The following is a 23,447-nucleotide window of genomic DNA, read 5'->3' as shown; positions in this document are numbered from 1 at the left end:
CTGGTCTCGAACTCCTGACCTCAAGTGATCCACCCGCCTCAGCCTCCCAAAGTGCTGGGATTACAGGTGTGAGCCACTGGCCTGGTCCCCCCAAAAAGTTTTTTATTGTGATAACATACATAACATAAAAATTGCCATGGTAACCACAATAAAGCATATACTTCAGTGGCATTAATTACATTCACAATGTTGTGCAAATATCACCTCTGCTTCCAAAATTTTTTCAGCAACCTAAACAGAAACTCCATATATTAAGAAATAGCTCTCCATTCCTCCCTCTCCAGTCACTGGTAACCTCTAATCCTTTTTCTGCCTCTATGAATTTGCCTATTACAGACATCTGATATAAATGGAATCACAACAATGTTTGTCCTTTTGTGACTGGTTTCTTTCACTTAACATAACATTTTTAAGGTTTATTTATGATGTAGCATTGGAATTTCCTCTTTTTTTTTTTTCCTGAGATGGAGTCTTGCTCTTTTGCCCAGGCTGGACTGCAGTGAGTCTATCTCGGCTCATTGCAAGCTCCGCCTCCTGGGTTCATGCCATTCTCCTGCCTCAGCCTCCCGAGTAGCTGGCACTACAGGCGCCCGCCACCATGCTTGGCTAATTTTTTGTATTTTTAGTAGAAACGGGGTTTCACCGTGTTAGCCAGGATGGTCTTGATCTCCTGACCTTGTGATCCGCCCACCTTGGCCTCCCAAAGAATTTCCTCCCTTTTTAAGGCTGAATAATATTCCATTGTATGGATGTACCACATTTTGTTTATCCATTCATCTGTCAGCAAACACTTGGGTTGTTTCTACCTTTTGGCTAATGTGAATAATACTGCAATGAACATTAATGTACAAGTGTCTGTTTTGAGTCCTTATTTTCAATTCTTTTGGGCATATGCCTAGGAGTAGAATTTCTGAGTCATATGGTCATTTAACTTTTTGAGGAATTGCCAGACTGTTCTTTACAGCAGCTGTACCATTTTACATTCCCACCAGCAAGTACAAGTATTCCATTCTTTACATCATTGCCAGCATTTGTTATTTTTCTTTTCAAAACATTTTATTATAGCCACCCTAGAGGGTTTGAAGTAGAATCTCACTGTGGTTTTCACTTACATTTCCCTAATGATTAGTGATGACACACATCTTTTCACATGCTTATTGGCCATCTGTGTATCTTCTTTGGAGAAATGTCTATTCAAGTCCTTTGCCCATTTTTTATTTTATTTATTTATTTATTTATTTATTTATTTATTTATTTATTTTCTTTTTTGAGACGGAGTCTCGCTCTGTCACCCAGGCTGGAGTGCAGTGGCCGGATCTCAGCTCACTGCAAGCTCCGCCTCCCGGGTTCACGCCATTCTCCTGCCTCAGCCTCCCGAGTAGCTGGGACTATAGGCGCCCGCCACCTCGCCCGGCTAGTTTTTTGTATTTTTTAGTAGAGACGGGGTTTCACCGTGTTAGCCAGGATGGTCTCGATCTCCTGACCTCGTGATCCGCCTGTCTCAGCCTCCCAAAGTGCTGGGATTACAGGCGTGAGCCACCGCGCCTGGCCTATTTATTTATTTTGAGACAGAATCTCACACTTTGGCCCAGGCTGGAGTGCAGTGGTGAGATCTTGGCTCACTACAACCTCCACCTCCTAGGTTCAAGTGATTCTCCCACCTCAGTCTCCCTAGTTGCTGGGATTATAGGGACCTGCCACCACACCCAGCTAATTTTTGTATTTTAATTTTTTTAAATTTTATATATATATATATATATATTTATTTATTTATTTATTTTTTGAGATGGAGTCTTGCTCTGTTGCCCAGGCCGGAGTGCTGTGGTGCAATCTTGGCTCACTGCAAGCTCTGGTTCCCAGGTTCACACCATTCTCCTGCCTCAGCCTCCCAAGAAGCTGGGACTACAGGCACTCACCACCACGCCAGGCTAAGTTTTTGTATTTTTTGGTAGAGACGGGGTTTCACCGTGTTAGCCAGGATGGTCTCGATCTCCTGACCTCGTGATCCACCCGCCTTGGCCTCCCAAAGTGCTGGGATTACAGGCGTGAGCCATCGTGCCCGGCCTTATATATGTTTTTTTGAGACGGAGTTTCGCTCTTGTCACCCAGGCTAGAGTGCAATGGCGTGATCTTGGCTCACTGCAACCTCCGCCTCCTGGGTTCAAGCGATTCTCCTGCCTCAGCTTCCTGAGTAGCTGGGATTACAGGTGCCTGCCACCATGCCTGGCTAATTTTTCTTTTCTTTTCTTTTTTTTTTTTAAAGACAGAGTCTCCCAGGCTGGAGTACAATGGCGCTATCTCGGCTCACTGCAACCTCCACCTCCTGGGTTCAAGCAATTCTGCCTCAGCCTCCTGTGTAGCTGGGATTACAGAAACATGCCACCATGCCTGGCTAATTTTTGTATTTTTAGTAGAGATGTGCTTTCACTATGTTGGCCAGACTGGTCTCAAACTCCCAACCTCAGGTGATCCACGCACCTTGGCTTCCCAAAGTGCTGGGATTACAGGCGTGAGCCACCACACCCGGCCAATTTTTGTATTTTTAGTAGAAATGGGATTTTGCCATGTTGACCAGGCTGATCTTGAACTCTTGAGCTCAAATGATCCGCCTCCCCTTGGCCTCTGAAAGCGCTGGGATTATAGGTGTGAGCTACCATGCCCAACCACCTTTGCCCATTTTTAAATTGGATTGTCTATTTGTTGTTGAGTTACAGAAATTCTTCATATATTCTTGATGTTATACAATTCTACTCTTTTTTTAACTTACTTTTTTTAGAGACAGGGTCTCACTCTGTTGTTACTGAGGCTGGAGTGCAGTGGTGCCATCATAGTTTGCTGTAACCTCAAATTCTTGGACTCAAGAGATTGTCCCACCTCAGACTCCCCAGTAGCTAGGACTATGGGCTCATGCCACGTGTCTACCTAATTTTAAAAATTTTTTGGAGAGATGGGGCTTTACTATATAGCCTAGACTGGTCTCCAACTCCTGGCCTCAAGCAATCTCCAGCCTTGCCCTCTCAAAGCATTGGGATTACATGGTGAGCCATGGCCCCTGGCCAAAATCCTACTCTTTTGAGCAGCATAAATGCAAGGTGTCAAGGCCTGACCATAATGGCATAAGTCCCATTATGTTCCCCATTGGTCTGAGGCTGACTCTACACCCCAGCCTGGCAAGCTCTGTGACTGAGTCAGTTATACCTGGCTTGCGTTGAATGCTCACTCTGCAGTTGGCATCGTATGTTACTAGCTCATTTAATCTCTCAGTAATCCTCAGGGTTACTATTAATCCCATTTTACTGATAAGAAATGGAGGCAGTCCCAGAAAGGTTAGATAGCTTGTCCAAGGTCACACAGATGGAAAGCGGCAGGGCTGGGATCTGAACTCAAGCCTTTCAGCTCCAGAGCCTACTTTGACTTCTAGCCTAGGGATAATGTTGCTATGTAGTAAGGACAACCTGTGTGTGGCTTTTCTTTGCTTGCTTCAAGGGAGAGGCAAGGACAATGATGTTTGCTTCCAGCAAGCAGTCTTCTAAAACCCAATACCTTTTTTTTTTGCAACGGAGTCTTGCTCTGTTGCCCAGGCTGGAGTGCAGTGGTGTAATCTCGGCTCACTGCAACCTCTGCCTCCCGGTTCAAGCAATTCTCCTGCCTCAGCCTCCCAAGTAGCTGGGATTACAGGCATGCGCCACCATGCCTGGCTAATTTTAGTATTTTTACTAGAGATGGTGTTTCACTATATTGGCCAGGCTGGTCTTGAACTCCTGTCCTCAAGTGATCCGCCCACCTTGGCCTCCCAAAGTGCTGGGATTACACGAGTGAGCCACTGTGCCTGGCCCTGAAACCCAGTACTTTAAGAGACTGTTGTAGTACACACCCGGGGCTCGTAACCTCGGGGTTACTGTTTTCAGGTGCAATTAAGAATCATAAGGAAGAAATGCTGAGTTGCCCACATCCAATCCCGTGAAGTGTGTCTCCCTGGAGCTGGGCCGGGCTGGGTGGATCCCACTAACAACAGCCCTCTGCCAGCTGCCTCACTTTTGGACTCATGGATTGCTTCTGCTGCAGACATGAAGACTTTAAAGCGATTGGCAGTTGGGTTTATATTTAGGGAAAAGGGGGAAGAAAGCCGTTCTTACTGATTGTGAAGAAGCTTGACAGCGCCAGCTTTCAGTTCAAGACGTGCCATCTTTAGAATTACAAACCTCCCCCAAACCCTGCCTCCACCCGTGGGAGGCCAGAATGAATTCTGAGCTTTGGGAGCCAGACGGAATCTGTAGCACCCAGCAAATTCATGTGGGACAACAAGAATCCTAATCGTGGATAACATTTGATGCAGGATCACTCCCTTCCAGGCACCGGGGGAACTTCTTTGCACATGTTATCCCATTCAAAATGCAAATAACCTTATGAAGAAGATACTATGATCAGCTCCATTTTACAGGTGGGGAAACTGAGGCTTAGAAAGATGGTGAGGCTGGGCGCAGTGGCTTATGCCTGTAATCCCAGCACTTTGGGAAGCCAAGGCGGGTGGATTGCTTGAACTCAGGAGTTTGAGACCAGCCTGGGCAACATGACCAAAGCCTGTCTCTACAAAAAATACAAGGGCATGGTGGTGCACGCCTGTAGTCTCAGCTACTTGGGAGGCTGAGGTAGGAGGATCGCTTGAGCCTGGGAGGTGGAGGTTGCAGTGAGCCGAGATGGCACCACTGCACTCTAGCCTGGGCGACAGAGAGAGACCCTGTCTCAAAAAACTAAATAAATAAAGATGATGTCCCAGGCAGTATGACTCCATATCATAACCCTGAAGATAAGCTGTCTGACAACACAATTAAATCATGCTCTTAGACTAGAGTGAGGATCCTGAAAAGAAAACAGTATGGGAAATAAGAGCTAGTAGTTAGCAAAACCGTATCATTTCATTCAATCAAGAGAAATGTAATAAATGTAATAAGCAGCCACTATGGATAAAGTGCTTCTCTAATCTTTAAAACATATAAAAGGGTTGATTCATGATAGCTAATGCTAATTGAGTAATTAACATGTTATCGTATCACAAGGACTATCTCATTTAACTTGTATTTTGGTAGGTACTATTGTTACTTGTAGCACCAACCAGCTCGACTGCCTGTTGTTCCTCACTCATCCTTAGTGCAGGGTGCAGACCTGGCACTCAGGGCCAAACACAGCCTCAGACACGCTCCTGTGATAACCATGGTATTAGCTGGTCCAATGGCAGTGGTGCTTACAACTAATTCATCCAAACCAGTTATAGATTTGTTTCTTCTCCATTCCCATTGCTTCACTTGACTAGCTTAAAAAAAATAAACAAATAAAACATGGTTGTGGTTGTTGTTGTTGTTTTGAGACAGAGTCTCGCTCTGTCACCCAGGCTGGAGTGCGGTGGTGTGATCTCAGCTCCCTGCAACCTCCACCTTCTGGGTTCAAGTAATTCTCCCTCCTCAGCCTCCAAAGTAGCTGGGATACAGGCACCCGCCATCATTACTGGCTAATTTTGTTTTGTATTTTTGTAGAGATGGGGTTTCACCATGTTGGCCAGGCTCCTGACCTCAGGTGATCCACCTGCCTCGGCCTCCCAAAGTGCTGAGATTACTGGCTGAATCATGATATTTTATGTTTAGCATTAGTATGGGCTCATAACTTCTCTCCCCACAATTAAGTTATTATAATCTGCTATTATTATTTATTTTGATACTCACATTGCCCCAGATCTGGCCAATAGGGACTCTCCATCCTGGCTTTTGTGTGCTTTTAACATGTCCCATCATTCTTTGGGCACTTCCTACTTTCTGGCTGAATAATATGTTCCAACCTTATGTTGTAGTTTCCCTGACCCATCCCTGGGAATCAGCCATTTCTCCAGGAAGCCCTGGTTCCAGGGACTAAGCTCTGGTTAGTCTTAGTCTAGGCGCTTGTTGCTACAGGGGTGCCATTTCTTCTAGGCCCTGTCAACAGATAGAAACAGGAGGTATACTTACAAATGGTGTTTACAATTAAGAAATTTTATTTAAAAATCTGGATTCCAGGCTGGACGCAGTGGCTGGTGCCTGTAATCCCAGCACTTTGGTGGCTGAAGTGGGAGGATCACGTGAGGCTAGGAGTTTGAGACCACCCTGGGCAACATAGCAAGATCCCATGTCTTCACAAAATAATTAACTGGGCATGATGGCATAAGCCTGTAGTCCCAGCTATGTGGGAGGCTGGGGTGGGAGTATCCCTTGAGCCCAGGAGTTTGAGGTTGCAGTAAGCCATGATCGTGCCACTGTACTCCAGTCTGGATGATAGATCAAGACCTTATCTCTAAATAAGTAAGTAAATAAATAAATAAACAATCTGGATCTCTAACTTGTCTCCAAAAATCAGAGTATCTGGTCACGCCTGGTGAGCAGGAAGCTTGGCCACAAGTCAGCTGAAGATGGAAGGGATTCAACAATATTTGTTTTCTCACAGAAGTACTTATTGGATGCCTGCTGTGAGCCAGGTACTATGTTAGATTACATTACTAATTTCCGGTCCTACGCAGTGTGAGGCTATAGTACTCTAGTACCTCGTATTTGTCCACATTATGTACTTGCAGGTAGCTGAATTTGTGTTTTTGTTTTTGTTTTTTTGAGACAGGGTCTCCCTCTGTGTCCCAGGCTACCATGTAGTAGCATGATCTTGGCTCACTGCCACCTCCGCCTCCCAGATTGAAGCGATTCTCTAGCCTCAGCCTCCTGAGTAGCTGGGACCACAGGCACGTGCTACTACAGGCCGGCTAATTTTTGTGATTTTAGTAGAGATGGGGTTTCACCATATTGGTCAGGCTGGTCTTGAACTCTGGACCTCAAGAGATCTGCCTGACTCAGCCTTCCGAAGTGCTGGGATTACAGGCGTGTGCCACTGAGCCCAGTCACAGGTAGCTGAGTTTTTGACCTCAGGTCCTTGCCTTTGATTGCTCCCTTTACTCCAGCTAGAAGAAAAGCTGGACATCCTCTCATGTCCAAGTCACTCAAAGCCCAGCTCAAATTCTACCTCCTACTGGAGGCTACCCTTAATTTACCCTTTCAGAGGTCACTTCTCCATGCTCTAAGCTCTATACCCCTCTCATATCATTCACCATCTTCTATCCTGAATTCTAGGGTTTTATTCATCCTACTCCTATGTTATGAATATTCTCTTTCTGATAAAGAGACTGGATGCTCTGTGAGGGCAGGAACTGTGTCTGTCCTCACTCAACAGTTATGCCCTTTAAACCTAACATCAGGCCGGGCGTGGTGACTCATGCCTGTAATCCCAGCACCTTGGGAAGCCAAGGTGGGAGGATCACTTGAGCCCAGGAGTTCGAGAGCAGCCTTGGCAAAATTGCGAGACCCTCTCTTTACAAAATAGTTAACAAAATTAGCCAGATGTGGTGGTGTGCAACTGTGGTCCCCACCACTCAGGAGGCTAAGGTGGGAGGATCGCTTGAACCTAGAAGGTTGAGGCTACAGTCAGCTATGATCATGCCACTACACTCCAGACAGGGTGACAGAGTGAGATCCTGTCTCAATTAAAAAAAAAAAAAATCTGACATCAAACCTGGCACATGGTAGGTATTCAGTGAAAATTCTGGTTAGAAACGAATTATGTTGAACACCCTATTGTGTGCTAGGTAGTGCATATATGCCAGGTAGTAGCGATATAATTATGAACAAAATAGACATAGTTTTGTCCTCGTGGAGTTCATTGACTTCTGGGGGAGAAAGATGTTAATATAGATCACATAAATGTGTGTTTGTGGAATGAAAGACAGATATCTGTATCTGTGTTCCTGTCCCTAGTTGACTTTTTGTTTTGTGTTTTTGAGACGGAGTCTCACCCTGTAGCCCAGGGTGGAGTGCAGTGGCGCCATCTCGGCTCACTGCAACCTCCGCCTTCCAGGAAGCTGGGACTTCCTGGGACTACAGGCGCCTGCCACCAGACCCAGCTAATTTTTTTTTTTTTTTTTTTTTAGTAGAGACAGGATTTCATCATGTTGGCCAGGCTGGTCTCAAACTCCTGACCTCAGGTGATTCGCCCACCACAACCTCCCAAAGTGCTGGGATTACAGGTGTGAGTCATCGCCCTGGCCCCTAGTTGACTATATATATACCCTTAGAAAATATAAAGTATTGGCTGGGTGCGATGGCTCATGCCTGTAATCCCAGCACTTTGGGAGGCCGAGGCAGGCGGTTCACGAGGTCAGGAGATCAAGACCATCCCGGCTAACACAGTGAACCCCATCTCTACTAAAAATACAAAAAATTAGCTGGGCGTGGTGGCAGGCACCTGTAGTACCAGTTACTTGGGAGGCTGAGGCAGGAGAATGGCATGAACCCGGGAGGCGGAGCTTACAGTCAACAGAGATCGCGCTACTGCACTCCAGCCTGGGCGACAGAGCGAGACTCCGTCTCAAAAAAAAAAAAAAAAAAAAAAAAAGAAAATATAAAGTATTGGGTGATGTTTTGTTTTCCATTTCACAGTATGTCTCTCTGTTTTTATTCCATGGTGTGTCCTGCAGTTATGTAGGTTTGCATCACTCTTTTTTTATTATTTATTTTATTTTATTATTATTATTATTTTTGAGACGGAGTCTCGCTTTTTCGCCCAGGCTGGAGTACAGTGGCACAATCTCGGCTCACTGCAAACTCCGCCTCCCGGGTTCATGTCATTCTCCTGCCTCAGTCTCCCAAGTAGCTGGGACTACAGGCGCCACAACACCTGGCTAATTTTTTGCATTTTTAGTAGAGACGGGAGTTTCACCATGTTAGCCAGGATCGTTTCAATCTCCTGACCTCGTGATCCGCCCACCTCGGCCTCCCAAAGTGCTGGGATTACAGGCATGAGCCACTGCCCGGCCATGCATCACCCTTTTTAAGCGATCCACAGTATTTGTTAGTATGGATACACCATTACCTCAGTGATGGAGATTTAAATATTCCCCATTATTGCTTTTGCATTAGAAACAATGATGCAAAAGTTCTCTTTGTGCACATGTGTATGTTTCTCTAGTAGATTTTGAGAAATCCAATTGCTGGGTCATGGGGTAGCTTTTCTCTTTCGCTTTTTGTTCTATACTCCTCTGTATTGTTGGAATCATGTATTACTTTGGTGATGGGAAAAAAAACCTAAAAAATAGAAAGAGGTAGGTAGATTGTTCGTGTTGTTGGCTCTTCGGAAGTAGAAGTGCCTAATCACTGTCATGTGACCCTTATATAATCTGCTAATCATTATATAATAAAGTCGGGAAAGGATGCTCCTGTCATTTCTACATCACCACGTAGAGAAGTCACAAGCCTTCAACTGTGTTTAAAAGATGAGAAGCATGGCCGAGCACAGTGGCTCACGCCTGTAATCCTAGCACTTTGGGAGGCCAAGGTGGGGGATAACGAGGTCAAGAGATCGAGACCATCCTGGTCACCATGGTGAAACCCCGTCTCTACTGAAAATACAAAAATTAGCTGGGCGTGGTGGCGCTTGCCGGTAATCCCAGCTACTTGGGAGGCTGAGGCAGAAGAATCACTTGAACCCAGGAGGTAGAGGTTGCAGTGAGCCGAGATTGCACCACTGCACTCCAGCGTGGCTACAGAGCAAGATTCTGTCTCAAAAAAAAAAGAAAAAAAAAAAAAAAAGGCTGGGCGCGATGGCTCACAACTGTAATCCCAGCACTTTGGGAGGCCAAGGCGGGTGCATCACGAGTTCAGGAGATCCAGACGATCCTGGCTAACATGGTGAAACCCCGTCTCTACTGAAAATACAAAAAATCAGCCAGGCGTTGTGGCGGGCCCTTGTAGTCCCAGCTACTCGGGAGGCTGAGGCAGGAGAATGGTGTGAACCCGAGAGGCGGAGCTTGGAGCTTGCAGTGAGCTGAGATCGTGCCATTGCACTTCAGCCTGGGTGACAGAACGAGACTCCATCTTTAAAAAAAAAAAAAAAAAAGATGAGAAATGTGACTTTCTTTGGAGACTTTGGGTCTTTTCTGATAGTAGATGTCACCAAGTTTCGATGACCAGGGTTTCCTACTGGTAAAGCCCTTCTTCAAAATCTTTGTTTCTCTTTTGGCTGTCACAGACCCACAGAGCTGGAGGGGACTTTTTTTTTTTTTAGCAGTCCCACGTGAAAATGCAATATTGTAAGAGCTACCAAACCAGAGTGTTGAGTTGTTGTAAAGGCAGACTTAAGGTGGGACAGTTTGTCTCAGATGAAATTCCTGTGAACATTATCACGTTGCAGATAATGAAGAGAGGAGCTTAAACATGAGCTGATAAAGAACACAGGGACCTTGAGCGGTGCTCAGGCAATTACAGGTAAACACAGTAATGCTACTGTTTGGACAGCAGATTGCTGGTTCTCCAAACGTTTCCCAGTATTAAAGTCACTGATTCATCACACAAGGCCCACCGGTTTTAGCTGGGGTCACCGAGACTCAGAGTGAGAATCCTACAATCAATGAACATCTATTGTGTGCCTCCTCATCAGACATGTGCGGAGCTTGGGGGGAAACAGATGAATAAGAAGCTCAGGGTCTGGTGGGGATGTCAGATTTTATATATATATTTTATATTTATATATATTTTATATATATATAATTTATCTGAAAGTGTTGGGATTATAGGCGTGAGCCGCCGTGCCCGGCTTTTTTTTTTTTTTTTTTTTTTTTTTTTAAGAGACATGGCCTTGCTATGTTGCCCAGGTTGGTCTCGAACACCTTGGATCAAGCGATCCTCCCGCCTCAGCCTCACGAGTAGCTGGGACTACAGTCGCGTGCCACCACGCCTGGCTTTATTAATTTTACAGGTTATAAAGCTGAGACTCAGAGAGGTTAGGTAACTTGTCCAAGGTCACACAGCTAGTAAGTGGCAAAGCTAAAAATGGGACCCACGCTCTTAACCGTCGCCCACAGCCCGTAACACCGACAGCCCTAGCAAGGCTGGATTCCAATCACGCGTGATTTCAGCGTCTCACTGGCTCTCTTTGAGCCTCAGTATTTCTGTTCGTACAATGGGGGCGAGGGATCCGACCGTTAGCCCCTGCTTGCTTGTGCGGAGTCATGAATGCAGCTCCAGGCTCCGTAGCGGTTTCCATGACAACCCGGCCAGCCACCATCCCTAAACCGAGTGGCTTCCGTCACGTCCGGCCTGTTTACTTCCGGGTCCTAGCTCCAGACGCGACGATGGCTCGTTAGGCTCCAAACTGCCGTTCCGCCGCTTTCGTCCTCGTTCTTCGGCCTTCCGCTTTGTTCTCGGCCTCTGGCTTGTAGTCTCCGTCGGCCGCGGGCATCGACCGCTTCCCGGAGCCAGCGCGCAGCCGTGGTCCACCCTCTCTTCGGACCCGCCTCCTGGCGACTTCACTTCCGGGCCGAGTGTTTCCGGGTCGCTGCTGGCCCGCGGGTACTGGTCTCAGTACCCCTGCAGCCGGCCGGAGCGGCTAGAGCCCAGTGGGGCCCGGCTCCGGCGGCAGCCGCGCCTCCCGCTTGCTTCCCTCGGCCGGGCAGCCCTCGGCGGCAGTGTCAGGGTGAGTGACGGGCGGCCGCGAGCGGAAACTGTGTCCGGGGCTTCCCCAGGTGGAGGGGGCGCCAGACAGCGGCAGGGCTCTGCTGGCCCGTGAGCGGGGTCCCCTCACGTCAGGCAGGACTACAGGTGGGCCCGTTGTTTCGGCGCTCCCGGGACCCCCAGCCTATCCTCAGGATCCCCATTCTCCTGGGAGCTGCCTTGTAAGCTCCTGGAACCCACCGAGGGTGGCTCAGGGCCGCTCAAGAGGAGCACCCTCTCTTCGGCGACTGGCCAAACAGAAGGACACCCCGATTTCGCCACGAGGCGGTTACTGCGCAGGGGTTCCCAGTTCAGACTCTCTGGCGGCACACCTGGGTTTGTACTCACTGTGTGACCTTGGATAAGTCACTTCATCTTAAGAGCCTCAGTTGCCTGTTTAAGTGTGATTGAACCTGGTTGCTAGGGCTGGAGTAGAGATGGAATGAGATCATGCAGGGCCCCTGGCATACAGCAGGCGTCCAGTAAGTGATAGTTCCTGTTACTTCATTCAATTCACGAACCCGTGGGGAGGGCCAGAATTTGAGACTGGGCTGTTTTTCACAACTGACGTGGCCCCCCGAGGCTGTAGGAATGACCGAGCTGGGACTTAGCAGCCGCCAGCTTCTGTCCCTTGCAGGGAGGGAAACAGCTTCCTTCAGAGGCAGCTGCCACTAGGGAAGCTTCTTTCGGCACCGCTGAGGTTATTTTCAGAGGTTTGGAAGGACTCTGTGTGAATTTCTTTGGAATCTAGTAGGAGTGTGGGGACCTTCTGGTGTTTCACAGCCCGTGGAAGGTGCCTTGGATGTGTCTCGGAGCCTCTTGCTTGGAACGAGTGCATTGGTGTGGGTGGGGAGGTGGAGGGGGTTGAACTGACTTCCTCGTCTGCTGTTTGGAGGCTGATGGAGCTAGACCAGGGATGTGTAAACCTGTGGACAGGGGCAGTGCACAGACCAAAATAGCTCTGCCTGTGCAGAGAGGGGGCGCCTTCAAATACTGCTTGGGGAACATTTCTGCTTGAATGGGCCAGCTGAGGTAAAGCCAAGCGAATGCTTTGTTACTCGGAATCACTTCACTTCCATGCAGTGGGAGTCTAAACAGATACAGCTTTCCTCTTAGATGTTTAGAAAATAACTAAATAAGCCACTGCCTCCCTGACTGCAATATCTCTCTTTCCATTGACTTGCTTTTCAAGAGGGTGCCTAGATTGTGGGTTCAGGAGGTGCTGACTGGAGCTGTTGACTCTGGGCACCTGCCTGCCTCTATGTTCAGGATATTCACAGTGCTGTTTTTTTGTCTTTTGGGTTTTTTTTTTTTTCTCCCACCAGACTGGCACGGCTTGGCGTTCCAATCCTTGGGTTGCTTGGAGAAATTAACAGCTTCTGTCGTTGGGCTGTCTCGGTCTCCTGTAACCACGATGTTTTTGCAGAGAGCGTATTTTGTTGTTCTTGCAGAGTGCTGGGAATGAATTGCTGGCTCTGTGCTCAGAAAAAACACCAGCTATGACCAGCTACAAGGCATCTTGTATTCTCAGAAAATGTTTTCAGCAGGGATGATGTCAGCTGCTTCATCACTGGCCGATGTCTCCGGCCAGCCTCTTTCCTCGGCCCTTGAGCTTACATCATATAGAGATTAGCTCTCCTAGCCCCATTCGGTGTGGGAAGATGGGAATTTTGCTACTACAGGAATTTTTGTAACTCAACTCTGCTCGCGCCGCCATAAGGCATTCTAACTTAGCCAGACACTTTCGAGTAGAGCTGTCCAGCAGATGCAGCAGGATGGCTTTGCAAGAGTCAGAGTTTTGGCATTAGACCTAGGTTCAGAGCTCAGAGCCACTTCTTCCTAGCCTTATGACTTAGGGTAAGTGAGTTGGCCTCTCCGAGCCTCAGTTTCCTCTTTAACCTTGGATCTATCCTATGGATTTCATTGTTTTTCATAGAGCAGTTAGCAGAGAGCTGCCACACAGTAATCCCTTGGTAAATGGTACTGATGTAACAATAAATGAGTGAGATAAATTGGAGAAAGCCCCAGGCATCAGGGCCTGCCAACAAGAGTTCAGATTCCAGCTCTGATCCTTTCAAACTCTGTTGGACAGGTTGTTTTAATGGGAGAGCCTGTTTTCCTTATAGAGTTGTGAGGATTAAATGGGATGATGTAGGTAAAGTGGGAAGCCCAATACTTAGCACATAGTAGGACCTCAGTAATTGTTAGTCTCTTTCTTTCCTTTCCTTACTGACTGATTGAGACAGAATCTTGCTCTGTCACCCAGGCTGGAGTGCAGTGGTGCCATCATAGCTCACTGCAGCCTCAAACTCCTGGGCTCAGTGGATCCCCCCACCTCAGACTCCCAAGTAGCTAAGACTATAGGTGCATGTCACCACACCCACCTAATAATAATAATAATAATTATTATTATTATTATTTTTGTAGAGATGGAGTCTATGTTGTCCAGGCATGTCTTGCCCTTAATTATCTTTTAGCTTTTACTTTCTTCCGCCTTTTCCCTCACCTACCCAGGTTGTTTGGAGATTTGTTTTAGATATTTTGGACTTCCTGTCCTTGTTGTTCAGATTTTGAACATCAGCTGGGCTGTTTGGATCCCTTTGCTTTATTTATTGTTTTTCAGCAACAAACAAGGGTGTGGACTGTGGTGCGATTATAGAGCAGCATACGCTGAGCCGAGCTTGCGACTGGCTGACTTTGTAAAAAATCAGTCTCTTTGAGTTCAAGGCTGACTTCCTTGGAAAAAAATTACAGCAGTATTCAGAAACTTAATGTCTCTGTGTTTGAATGGTTCTCAGGCTACCAGAAAACAAGCCCTGGGGCCAGAGGCGTGATTGCAGCTTCTCTAAGTCAAGAATGGTAAATGCATGTGTGACTATCCTCTCCAGTGTTGCAAAATACATTTCTTTATGTAGAGATGGAGTTTTTGCTCTGTTGTCCAGGCTGGAGTGCAATGGCACGATCTCAGGTCACTTCAGCCTCTCCTCCCGTGTTCATGCCATTCTCCTGCCTCAGCTTCCTCAGTAGCTGGGATTACAGGCGTTCGCCACCACGCCCAGCTAATTTTTGTATTTTTAGTAGAGATGGGGTTTTGCTATGTTGCCTAGGCTGGTCTCAAAATCCCGACTTCAGGCGATCCACCCATCTTGGCCTCCCAGAGTGCTAGGATTACAGGCATGAGCCACCGCACCTGGCCTACATTTTTATTTTTTAAGAGAATATACATTTTAAATTGTTTATTTTTTTATGGACAGAACAGTATGAACATAGAGCACATACATACTTTGATACGAAGTGGTATGCTCTTCCAGCTAGATTTGCAGGCAGGATGTGTCTCCTTCATTGCTGTCCTCTACCTTCCTCACCCATCCCCATTCCCCCACTGGGTCCAGCTCAGGCAGAAGGTGGGGGCTGCAGAAATGCTTGTTGGACATGGGAATCGTGGGGTGGTGAGAGGAATACAGGTTCCAAGTCAGAATGCCAGGCTTGGATTATTGGGTCCATCTGCTGCTAACCTTGAGCTACTTGTTGTACCTCATGCCGTCTTTCTGAGCCTGTTTCTTTGCTCTCCAGCTGATCTCCCAGGATTCTTGGGAGGTACCAATGAGAAACTAAAGTGGTGGCATCATGAATGCTGACATCCTTTACAGCATCCATGCATCTATTTCTCTTTTTTTCTTTCTCTCTCTCTCTTTTTTTTTTTTTTTTTTTTTTTAGAGATGGAGTCTCGCTCTGTTACCCAGGCTGGCTGGAGTGCAGTGGGGCAATCTCGGCTCACTGCAACCTCTGCCTCCTGGGTTCTAGCAATTCTCCTGCTTCAGCCTCCCGAGTAGATGTGATTACAGGTGCATGCTGCCATGCCCGGCTAATTTTTTAAAAAAATTTTAGTAGAGACGGAGTTTCACCATGTTGCCCAGGCTGGTCTCGCAATCCACCTGCCTCGGCCTCCCAAAGTGCTGAGATTACAGGCATGAGCCACCATGCCCGGCTGCAGCATCCATTTCACCTACTTTATCAGGCACAGGCAGGCTCTGTGTTAGGCATCGTGGTGAACAACACAGACATGGTCCTTGCCTTTATGGAGCTTACCAGGAGCTTACCAGCTTGCCAGCTTACCAGGGAGGGTGGGGGGTGGACAAAGAGAGGAAGCTAGTAAATGAATAAAGTTGATAGTTTCAGATTGTGGTTATCGTAGGAGAATGTGACAATACGGAACTGGGAAGGTGAAATAGGGTGGTACCTCTAGGGGCTGATGTTTGAACTGAGGCCTGAATGATGAGAATCTTCATGAGGCATAATTTTATCCTAAGTGCATTTTGTTTTCTTTTGTAAAGACAGGGTATTGCTATGTTGCCCAGGCTGGTCTCAAACTCCTGGCCTCAAGCAATCCTCCTGCATTGGCCTTCCAAATTTCAGGGATTACAGGCGTGAGCCCCCGCGCCTGGCCCCTAAGTGGATGTGTTTGCCTCCTGCGCTCCTCAGCCTTGTTTGTCGCTGTAGCACTGGGCTCCCTCAGCAGTGCAGTGTGTTGGAGACAGTGGCCTCTCTGTGTCCCTAGTTTTGCTACACATCCTACCTCTCACCCCACCATTAATACCCCCAGGAGTCTCCTCCTGGGTACAAAAACCATGGAGGAGCCAGACTAGTGGCTCATGGAGATGAGGATGATTTTGTTGACCTCATGATAGTTGCCAGGCTTGTAGGACCTTCCTGGCTGAACACAGGTCTGCTAAAGGAGCCCCCCACACGCCAGGCCCAGTCCTGCTGCAACTTCTCTCAGTCCCTTGCCATCTCCCACACTCAGCAGACATTTATGAAGCACACAGCTCACCTTACTGAGCAAGATGGTCACAGTCCTGTACCCACGGAGCTTCTGGGCAGGAGCGGCAGGCCCAGAGCATGTGAAAATGCACATCTACCACCCAGTCAGTGGTATCTGCCCCACTCAGAGAAGGCCTGGCCGCTTAGGGCTACAGCAGCGGCCATCGAGGACTTCCTGGAGCCGGCTCTCTGAGCAGCTTCGTATCCCGTCATGCTTAATCCTCTTGCCAGCTCTGGACAGAGGCGCTATTATTAACCCCTTGTTTCAGATGAGAAAACCGCCACCCAGGGAGGTGGAGCAATTTGCCCGAGTAACCTGGAGAAGCAGCCCTGGCCTCGCTCGCAGGTACCTGGCCTTGGACCCCATGTCCATGACCCTGCGCGTGTTGTCTCCTTGGCCCTGGCAGTGTCCCTCCATTAATCTGGATTCGCTCCCAGCATTGTGGTGACAAGAATATTGCTGGATCTGTGCCTGTTCTACTAACAAGTGGCTAAGCAGATGACAAGATTGTATAAAGCCTGTGTCCCAGCTCAGAACATTCTATCCTCTCCCAACAGGGGGCTGCAAAGCGCTCTTGTGATAAAGGGGATGCAGGCTGTCAAAGGCTGGTAACAGCATTCCAGGGGCTGGCAGCCACTGTGGCCTCTTTTGAAAATTGTAAAGAAGACCATATCCCTCTCCCCTTGCTATAAACTCTTCAGTGGCTTCACGTGGCTCTTTGTATAAAATATCAAATTCTGAATGTGCTCTTGCAGCCTTGGGGCTGAGGGTCCCGCTGGTGCTGGCAGCTGCCTCTCCTCACGCCCCTGCCCTCGTGGCCTCGGCCTCACTGGCTGCAGTTCTGTTCCTGTGCCAGGCTTCCTGCCTCAGGAAAGCAGGGTGTGGTGGGTAAGGGCATGGACTTTAGAGCCAGATTGCCTGGGTTCTGAGCTCAGCTCCTCTGCCTCTTAAGAGTTCTGTAACCTTGGGCAGTTTCTTTTTCTTAAAAATTTTTTTGTATTTTTGTAGAGATATGGTTTTACCATGTTTCCCAGGCTGGTCTCGAGATCCTGGACTCAAGCCATCCTTCCCTCTCAGCCTCCCAAAGTTCAGGAATTACAGGTGTGAGCCGCCGTGCCTGGCCTACCTTGAGCAGTTTCTAATGTCTGTGTCTCAGTTTGCACATGGGTCCACTGGGGCTAACTGTAGCGCCTCTCTCCTAGGATTGTTTAAGAAGAGAAAGTGAGGCTGGGTGTGGGGGCTCACGCCTGTAATCCTGGCACTTTGGGAGGCCGAGGCCAGTTGATTACTTGAGGTCAGGAGTTTGAGACCAGCCTGACCAACATGGTGAAACCCCGTCTTGACAAAAATACAAAACTTAGCCAGGCATGTTGGCGGGTGCCTGTAATCCCAGCCACTTGTGGGGCTGATGCAGGAGAATCGCTTGAACCCGGGAGGCAGAGGTTGCAGTGAGCCTAGATCACACCACTGCACTCCAGCCTGGGCAACAGAGCAAGACTCCATCTCAAAAAAAAAAAAAGGCGAGTTAGTGTGTGCGAAGCTTGTCACGTGTCTGGAGCGTCTGGTAGTGTTAGCTCAGGGCCTTCCTCTGCTGCAGCTCCTTCCCTGGCCTCTTGACCTGGCAAACTCCTCATCCTTCAGGTCTGTTGCTGTCTCAAGAGGGCTTTCCTAAACTCCCCCTTCCCCAGTGAAACCAGGACAGGAGCCCTTTCTGTACTCACCCACACTTCTCTTTCAGGAATATTAATCGTATTTTTCATTTGCAAGCACAACAAAGTCAAGGTCCATCTCTCTCTGGCCTCTGTGGTACCCCTGCTTGTAGGACCTGCTCTGTAACGTGCTGCTGGGGCCCGGGGTAGCCTAGGCCAGTTCTGCTGTTCATTTTGCCTCAGCGGCCTGAAGCCGAAGCGCGGACCGTTTCGAGGAATGACATGCTTCTTGTTCCCCTCCTTCCAGAGCACTCCGCTGGTCCAGGCGGCAACATGTCCCTGCTTTTAGCGATGTCCCTGCCTCTAATCCAGAAGCCATGGAGGAGATAAGGTAGCCCCCCTCGATCGGATGGGGAAGCCCAGTTCAATGGATACAAAATTCAAGGATGACTTATTTCGGAAGTATGTGCAGTTCCATGAGGGCAAAGTGGATACCACCACCAGCAGGCAGCGGCCTGGCGGCGATGAGTGTCTGCGGGTGGCAGCATCGACCCTGCTCAGCCTGCACAAGGTGGATCCCTTTTATCGATTCCGGCTGATCCAGTTCTATGAGGTGGTGGAGAGCTCCCTGCGCTCGCTCAGCTCCTCCAGCCTGCGGGCTCTGCACGGTGCCTTCAGCATGCTGGAGACAGTGGGCATCAACCTCTTCCTTTACCCGTGGAAGAAGGAATTCAGGAGCATCAAGGTGAGGTCCTGGAGCAGCCTCCATACAGGCCCTCCTCCTCTCTTCCTGCCCCTGGCAGTCCGTCCTGAGAGGCTATGCCAGTCTGAGTCCATCCGTCCTCTGCTCTCAGATCCTTCTGGGCTCCATACCTTCCCCTTCTCTCCAGCATCACCTCTGAACTGTTTCTGGCCTGGCTGCCACACCTTAAGCAGAGAGACTGGGAAGGCAGGGGCAGCCAGGTTATACAGGGTCTTGTAGCCTAGGGCAAGGCTTGAATTTGTTCAGAGTAGGCGGGAAAGGAGGCAGTGTGGGATCTGGCTTGCATCTGAAGAGGGTCATTCTGGCTGTGGTATGGGAAGTGGGCTGTAGAGGGGTGGGGAGAGCAGTTAGGAAGCTTCTCAGCGGTCCCAGCAAGCTGAGGGGTGTTCTGGACTAAGTGGTAATAGTAGGGGAGGAGGGGGAATTGAGAGAGGGATCCTGAATCAGACCACGCACAGGAGAGCTGTCACCTAGCCAGGCTTCTTCATTCTGCCGTGGGAGGAGCAGTAATCGAGAGAGGGGATGGCACGGGAGAGCTGTCACCTAGCCAGCCCCTTCAGTCTGCCGTGTTACTCAGCCCATCATGGAAATGCCAGAGAGGAAGGTTCTGATTGTCACCGCTCTGCCTATAATCTGGCCCCTTTATTCACCCAGGCTCCCTCTTCATATGGAGCCGAGTCTTTGCGCCCCACTAGGAAGCGAGAGGTTTTGCTCCCTGTGTTTAAGAAAGGAGCTGCTGCTGGTGGCTCACGCCTGTAATCGCAGCACTTTGAGAGGCCAAGGCGGGTGAATCATGAGGTCAGGAGTTGGAGACCAGCGTGACCAACATGGTGAAACCCCGTCTCTACTAAAAATACAAAAATTAGCTGGGTGTGGTGGCGGGTACCTGTAATCCCAGCTACTCAGGAGGCTGAGGCAGGAGAATTGCTTGAAGCCGGGAGGTGGAGCTTGCAGTGAGCCGAGATCGAGCCACTGCACTCCCGCCTGGGCGACAGAGTGAGACTCCGTCTCAAAAAAAAAAAAAAAAAGGAGCTGCTGGGTCATTTCCTTGCACAACTCCTGAGTGCTTAGTAAGTCCCAGCCCTGCCTCCTCTGCCTCCCGCAGGGTAAGGCTGTCAGGATCCTTCCCTGCCCTGCCCTTTCCCCGCCGCCCCACTTCAGAGCTGGATATCCTTTGCTTTGACATAGTCTGTCTTGTGTCTCTGAGAGAAAACCCCACCTCTCTTTTCTACTCCCTTCCTTCTAGACCTACACGGGCCCTTTTGTTTATTATGTCAAGTCGACATTACTGGAAGAGGACATCCGAGCCATCCTGAGCTGCATGGGCTACGCACCTGAGCTGGGCACTGCATACAAGCTCAGAGAGCTCGTAGAGACCCTCCAGGTGAAGATGGTCTCCTTCGAGCTCTTTCTGGCCAAAGTCGAGTGTGAGCAGATGCTGGAAATCCACTCACAAGTGAAGGACAAGGGCTACTCCGAGCTGGACATCGTGAGCGAGCGCAAGAGCAGTGCGGAGGACGTGCGCGGCTGCTCAGACGCCCTACGGCGGCGGGCAGAGGGCCGGGAGCACCTGACGGCCTCCATGTCACGAGTGGCACTCCAGAAGTCAGCCAGCGAGCGGGCGGCCAAGGACTACTACAAGCCCCGCGTGACCAAGCCCTCGAGGTCGGTGGATGCCTATGACAGCTACTGGGAGAGCCGGAAGCCACCACTGAAGGCCTCATTGAGTCTTCGGAAGGAGCCTGTGGCAGCGGATGTGGGGGATGACCTCAAGGACGAGATCATCCGCCCGTCCCCTTCGCTGCTGACCATGGCCAGCTCTCCCCACGGCAGCCCGGATGCCCTTCCACCTGCTTCCCCCAGCAACGGCCCTGGCCTGCTGCGTGGTACCTACTTCTCCACTCAGGATGACGTGGATCTGTACACAGACTCCGAACCCAGGGCCACCTACCGTCGGCAGGATGCTCTGCGGCCGGATGTGTGGCTGGTCAGAAACGACGCCCACCCCCTCTACCACAAGCGCTCGCCCCCTGCCAAAGAGTCCGCCCTCTCCAAGTGCCAAAGCTGTGGGCTGTCCTGCAGCTCCTCCCTCTGCCAGCGCTGTGACAGCCTGCTCACCTGTCCTCCAGCTTCCAAGCCCAGCGTCTTCCCCAGCAAGGCCTCCACTCATGACAGCCTGGCCCACGGGGCATCTCTGCGGGAGAAGTACCCAGGCCAGACTCAGGGCCTCGACCGCCTCCCGCACCTTCACTCCAAATCGAAGCCCACCTCCACGCCCACTTCCCGCTGTGGCTTCTGCAACCGCCCAGGTGCCACCAACACCTGCACCCAGTGTTCAAAAGTCTCATGTGACGCCTGCCTCAGCGCTTACCATTACGACCCCTGCTACAAAAAGAGTGAGCTGCACAAGTTCATGCCCAACAAGCAGCTGAACTACAAGTCCACCCAGCTCTCCCATCTCGTGTACAGATAGACCGGCCTCGCCCCTTCCAGCTCCAAGGGCTACATCACCAACCTTTCGGGTTTCACGGTGAAGAAGTACTCATGCATTGATCTCAGAGGCGGAGGCCTGCACTTGACCATGTAGGTGGCAGAGATCGTGGGCTGACTGTGTCCACGTGGGAGTTCACTTAGCGACTCAGATGTTTCAACCAATGGCTGCTTTGTTGTCTGACAAGGGAGAAGGTGGCACTTCCGTTCAGATTCATTTTGCTGATCTCTCCACTCCCTGTTCAGTTGTTTCTTTTTTTTGGGTTTGGTTTGGTTTTATTGTTTTGTTTTTCCTTTAAAGAGGATTTCTATCTCTGGGACCCTCACCGCACCTACCCCTCCCATTACAAAGCCGACTTGGACTGGGAAGGGCCCTTCAGGCCACCAGACATCCACCTGGAGCGGCGAGCTAGAGGCCTGTTGGCTTGTGAAATGAGCCCTCCTGCCACACGGGGCCTCTCCCAAAGGCTCATCCCTTGGCCGCCCCCTTCCCAAACGCAAGGATCCCCAGCTGGACTTCCCACCCCTGGCTTTCCCACCTCTCCAGGTGTCAAAGGTGAACCAAGTCCAGTATTAGCTGAATGTCATTTTGTACACCACAGCTCAGTCAGCCCATGGCCTTCGTGAACTTTGCTCCAACACACTGATGTGGGGGCTTCCCACAGCAGGACTGACTTCCCCCCTTTTCTGTTGTTTGCACATGCCCCTCTTACTGTACTACCAATAGATATTTTTGAGATTTATTTTTAAATAAATATTCAACTTGCTGTGTGTTTCAACGTGGTTAAAAAAATGAATTATGTAGCTATTTATTAAATGCCCTGGGTTCTTTAGTCTTCCAAGGGAGGGCCTCGCGCCCATCATATTGTATCCTCCACTCACTACGGCCCAAGGGGAGAGGAGAGTTTGGGGTAGGGAGGAACAGACACGAAGCCTCCTTCTCTTGAGCTGGTGGAGAGTCACTGTCTTCCCTGCAGTAACTAGCTATACACCTACCTCCAGTGTGCACTTAGGGGGTGAGTGCGGGTGTCGAGGTCTGTGTGCCCGCAGACTGCTAACCTAGTGACAATTCAGGGACCTCACCTGTCGGACCTATAGCTTGCTGAGCAGGAACCTCGCACTTCACACTTCTTGAGTCTCGTTTCAGAAGGAAAATCATTTGGGATTCCTACTGCCCCTCCATCTCAGTCCTCTTCTCTTCACCAGTTTCCAGGACTCATCTGCAACATTTGCGATCTTTTTGCACTAAAAGTGGGCAGGAGTCGGCATGTGCCCATCAGACAGACGGCTCCTCAGATGCTCAGCTAAGCCTAAGCGCTTCCAAGCCTGAAGGCCCCTTCAGCTCCTCATGTGAATTACCAGCCCCCGGAGTTTCCTCGTGGGGGTACAAGAGCAGGAGTGGGGCAAGAGATTGGAAATAAAGCCCCTTCCTTGTGAACTAACATATTTTAGCCATAACTGTTTGTGATGTACACAATGTTAAGGGATTTATATGCAGTGGGTTTTTCTGGGAGAAAGTTATTCAGCTCTTGAGCAAGTTTAAGTCTGGCTGAATCCTGAGGCCACTGTGAATTTGCTGATGTTCTTCCAACTCAGTTGAGTGATTTTAAGGTTTTCCAAATCTTCTATGGCTCTTTTTTTTAAATATATACATATATATATATATCTCTTTCTGGTAGATCACATGTAGATGTACAGTGTGTATGTTAAGCTGAATTTCAACCAACTTTATTCCTAAGACCAGCCTAGCGGGGTATTCATCTTTGATGTTCTTCCTTTTCACCTTTCAGAATCGGCACTGGCTGGCCCGCTCCTGAGAGCCCTAGTTTTCTAGTTTTCCATTTCCAGATTGCGTCAGCATTACAGTAACTAACTCTTTTTAACCAACCGTGATGCCACGTAACTTACCCAGTGGACGAAAGCAGGAGTGACTAACACATCGTAGGAGGGAAAGTCCAGTGTACCTGTCATCACGGACGCACTGTGGTCACAGACTGGAATAGGAGATACTACAGCCCTGCTCCCTGGTGTGCATCTTACTGGATGAGGTTGCCGTGACTGAGGTAGTTAAATACATGCTAATTTAAAAATGCAGGTGTTTTGCATTTGATTTCTACCAAGAGTTGAAATGTTGAGAGATGATTAAAAATAATAAAGTGTCTTCCATTGTTAAA

The 23,447-nt window shown here is 49.2% G+C and overlaps 1 protein-coding gene across 2 annotated transcripts; it reads left to right on the top strand.

Annotated features, from left to right (window-relative positions):
- The first annotated feature begins 11,393 nt into the window (after positions 1-11,393).
- On the top strand, positions 11,394-23,447 carry SPATA2 (spermatogenesis associated 2). Of its 2 annotated transcripts, NM_001260963.1 has the most exon segments (3): positions 11,504-11,532; positions 18,328-18,765; positions 20,030-22,785. In NM_001260963.1, coding segments are annotated over 2 exon segments (1,563 nt in total). In that variant the 5' UTR covers positions 11,504-11,532; positions 18,328-18,429; the 3' UTR covers positions 21,257-22,785.

Source organism: Macaca mulatta, chromosome 10, assembly GCF_049350105.2.
Source record: "Macaca mulatta isolate MMU2019108-1 chromosome 10, T2T-MMU8v2.0, whole genome shotgun sequence".
NCBI lineage: Eukaryota > Metazoa > Chordata > Mammalia > Primates > Cercopithecidae > Macaca > Macaca mulatta.
This window is presented reverse-complemented; position numbering and strand designations above follow the sequence as displayed.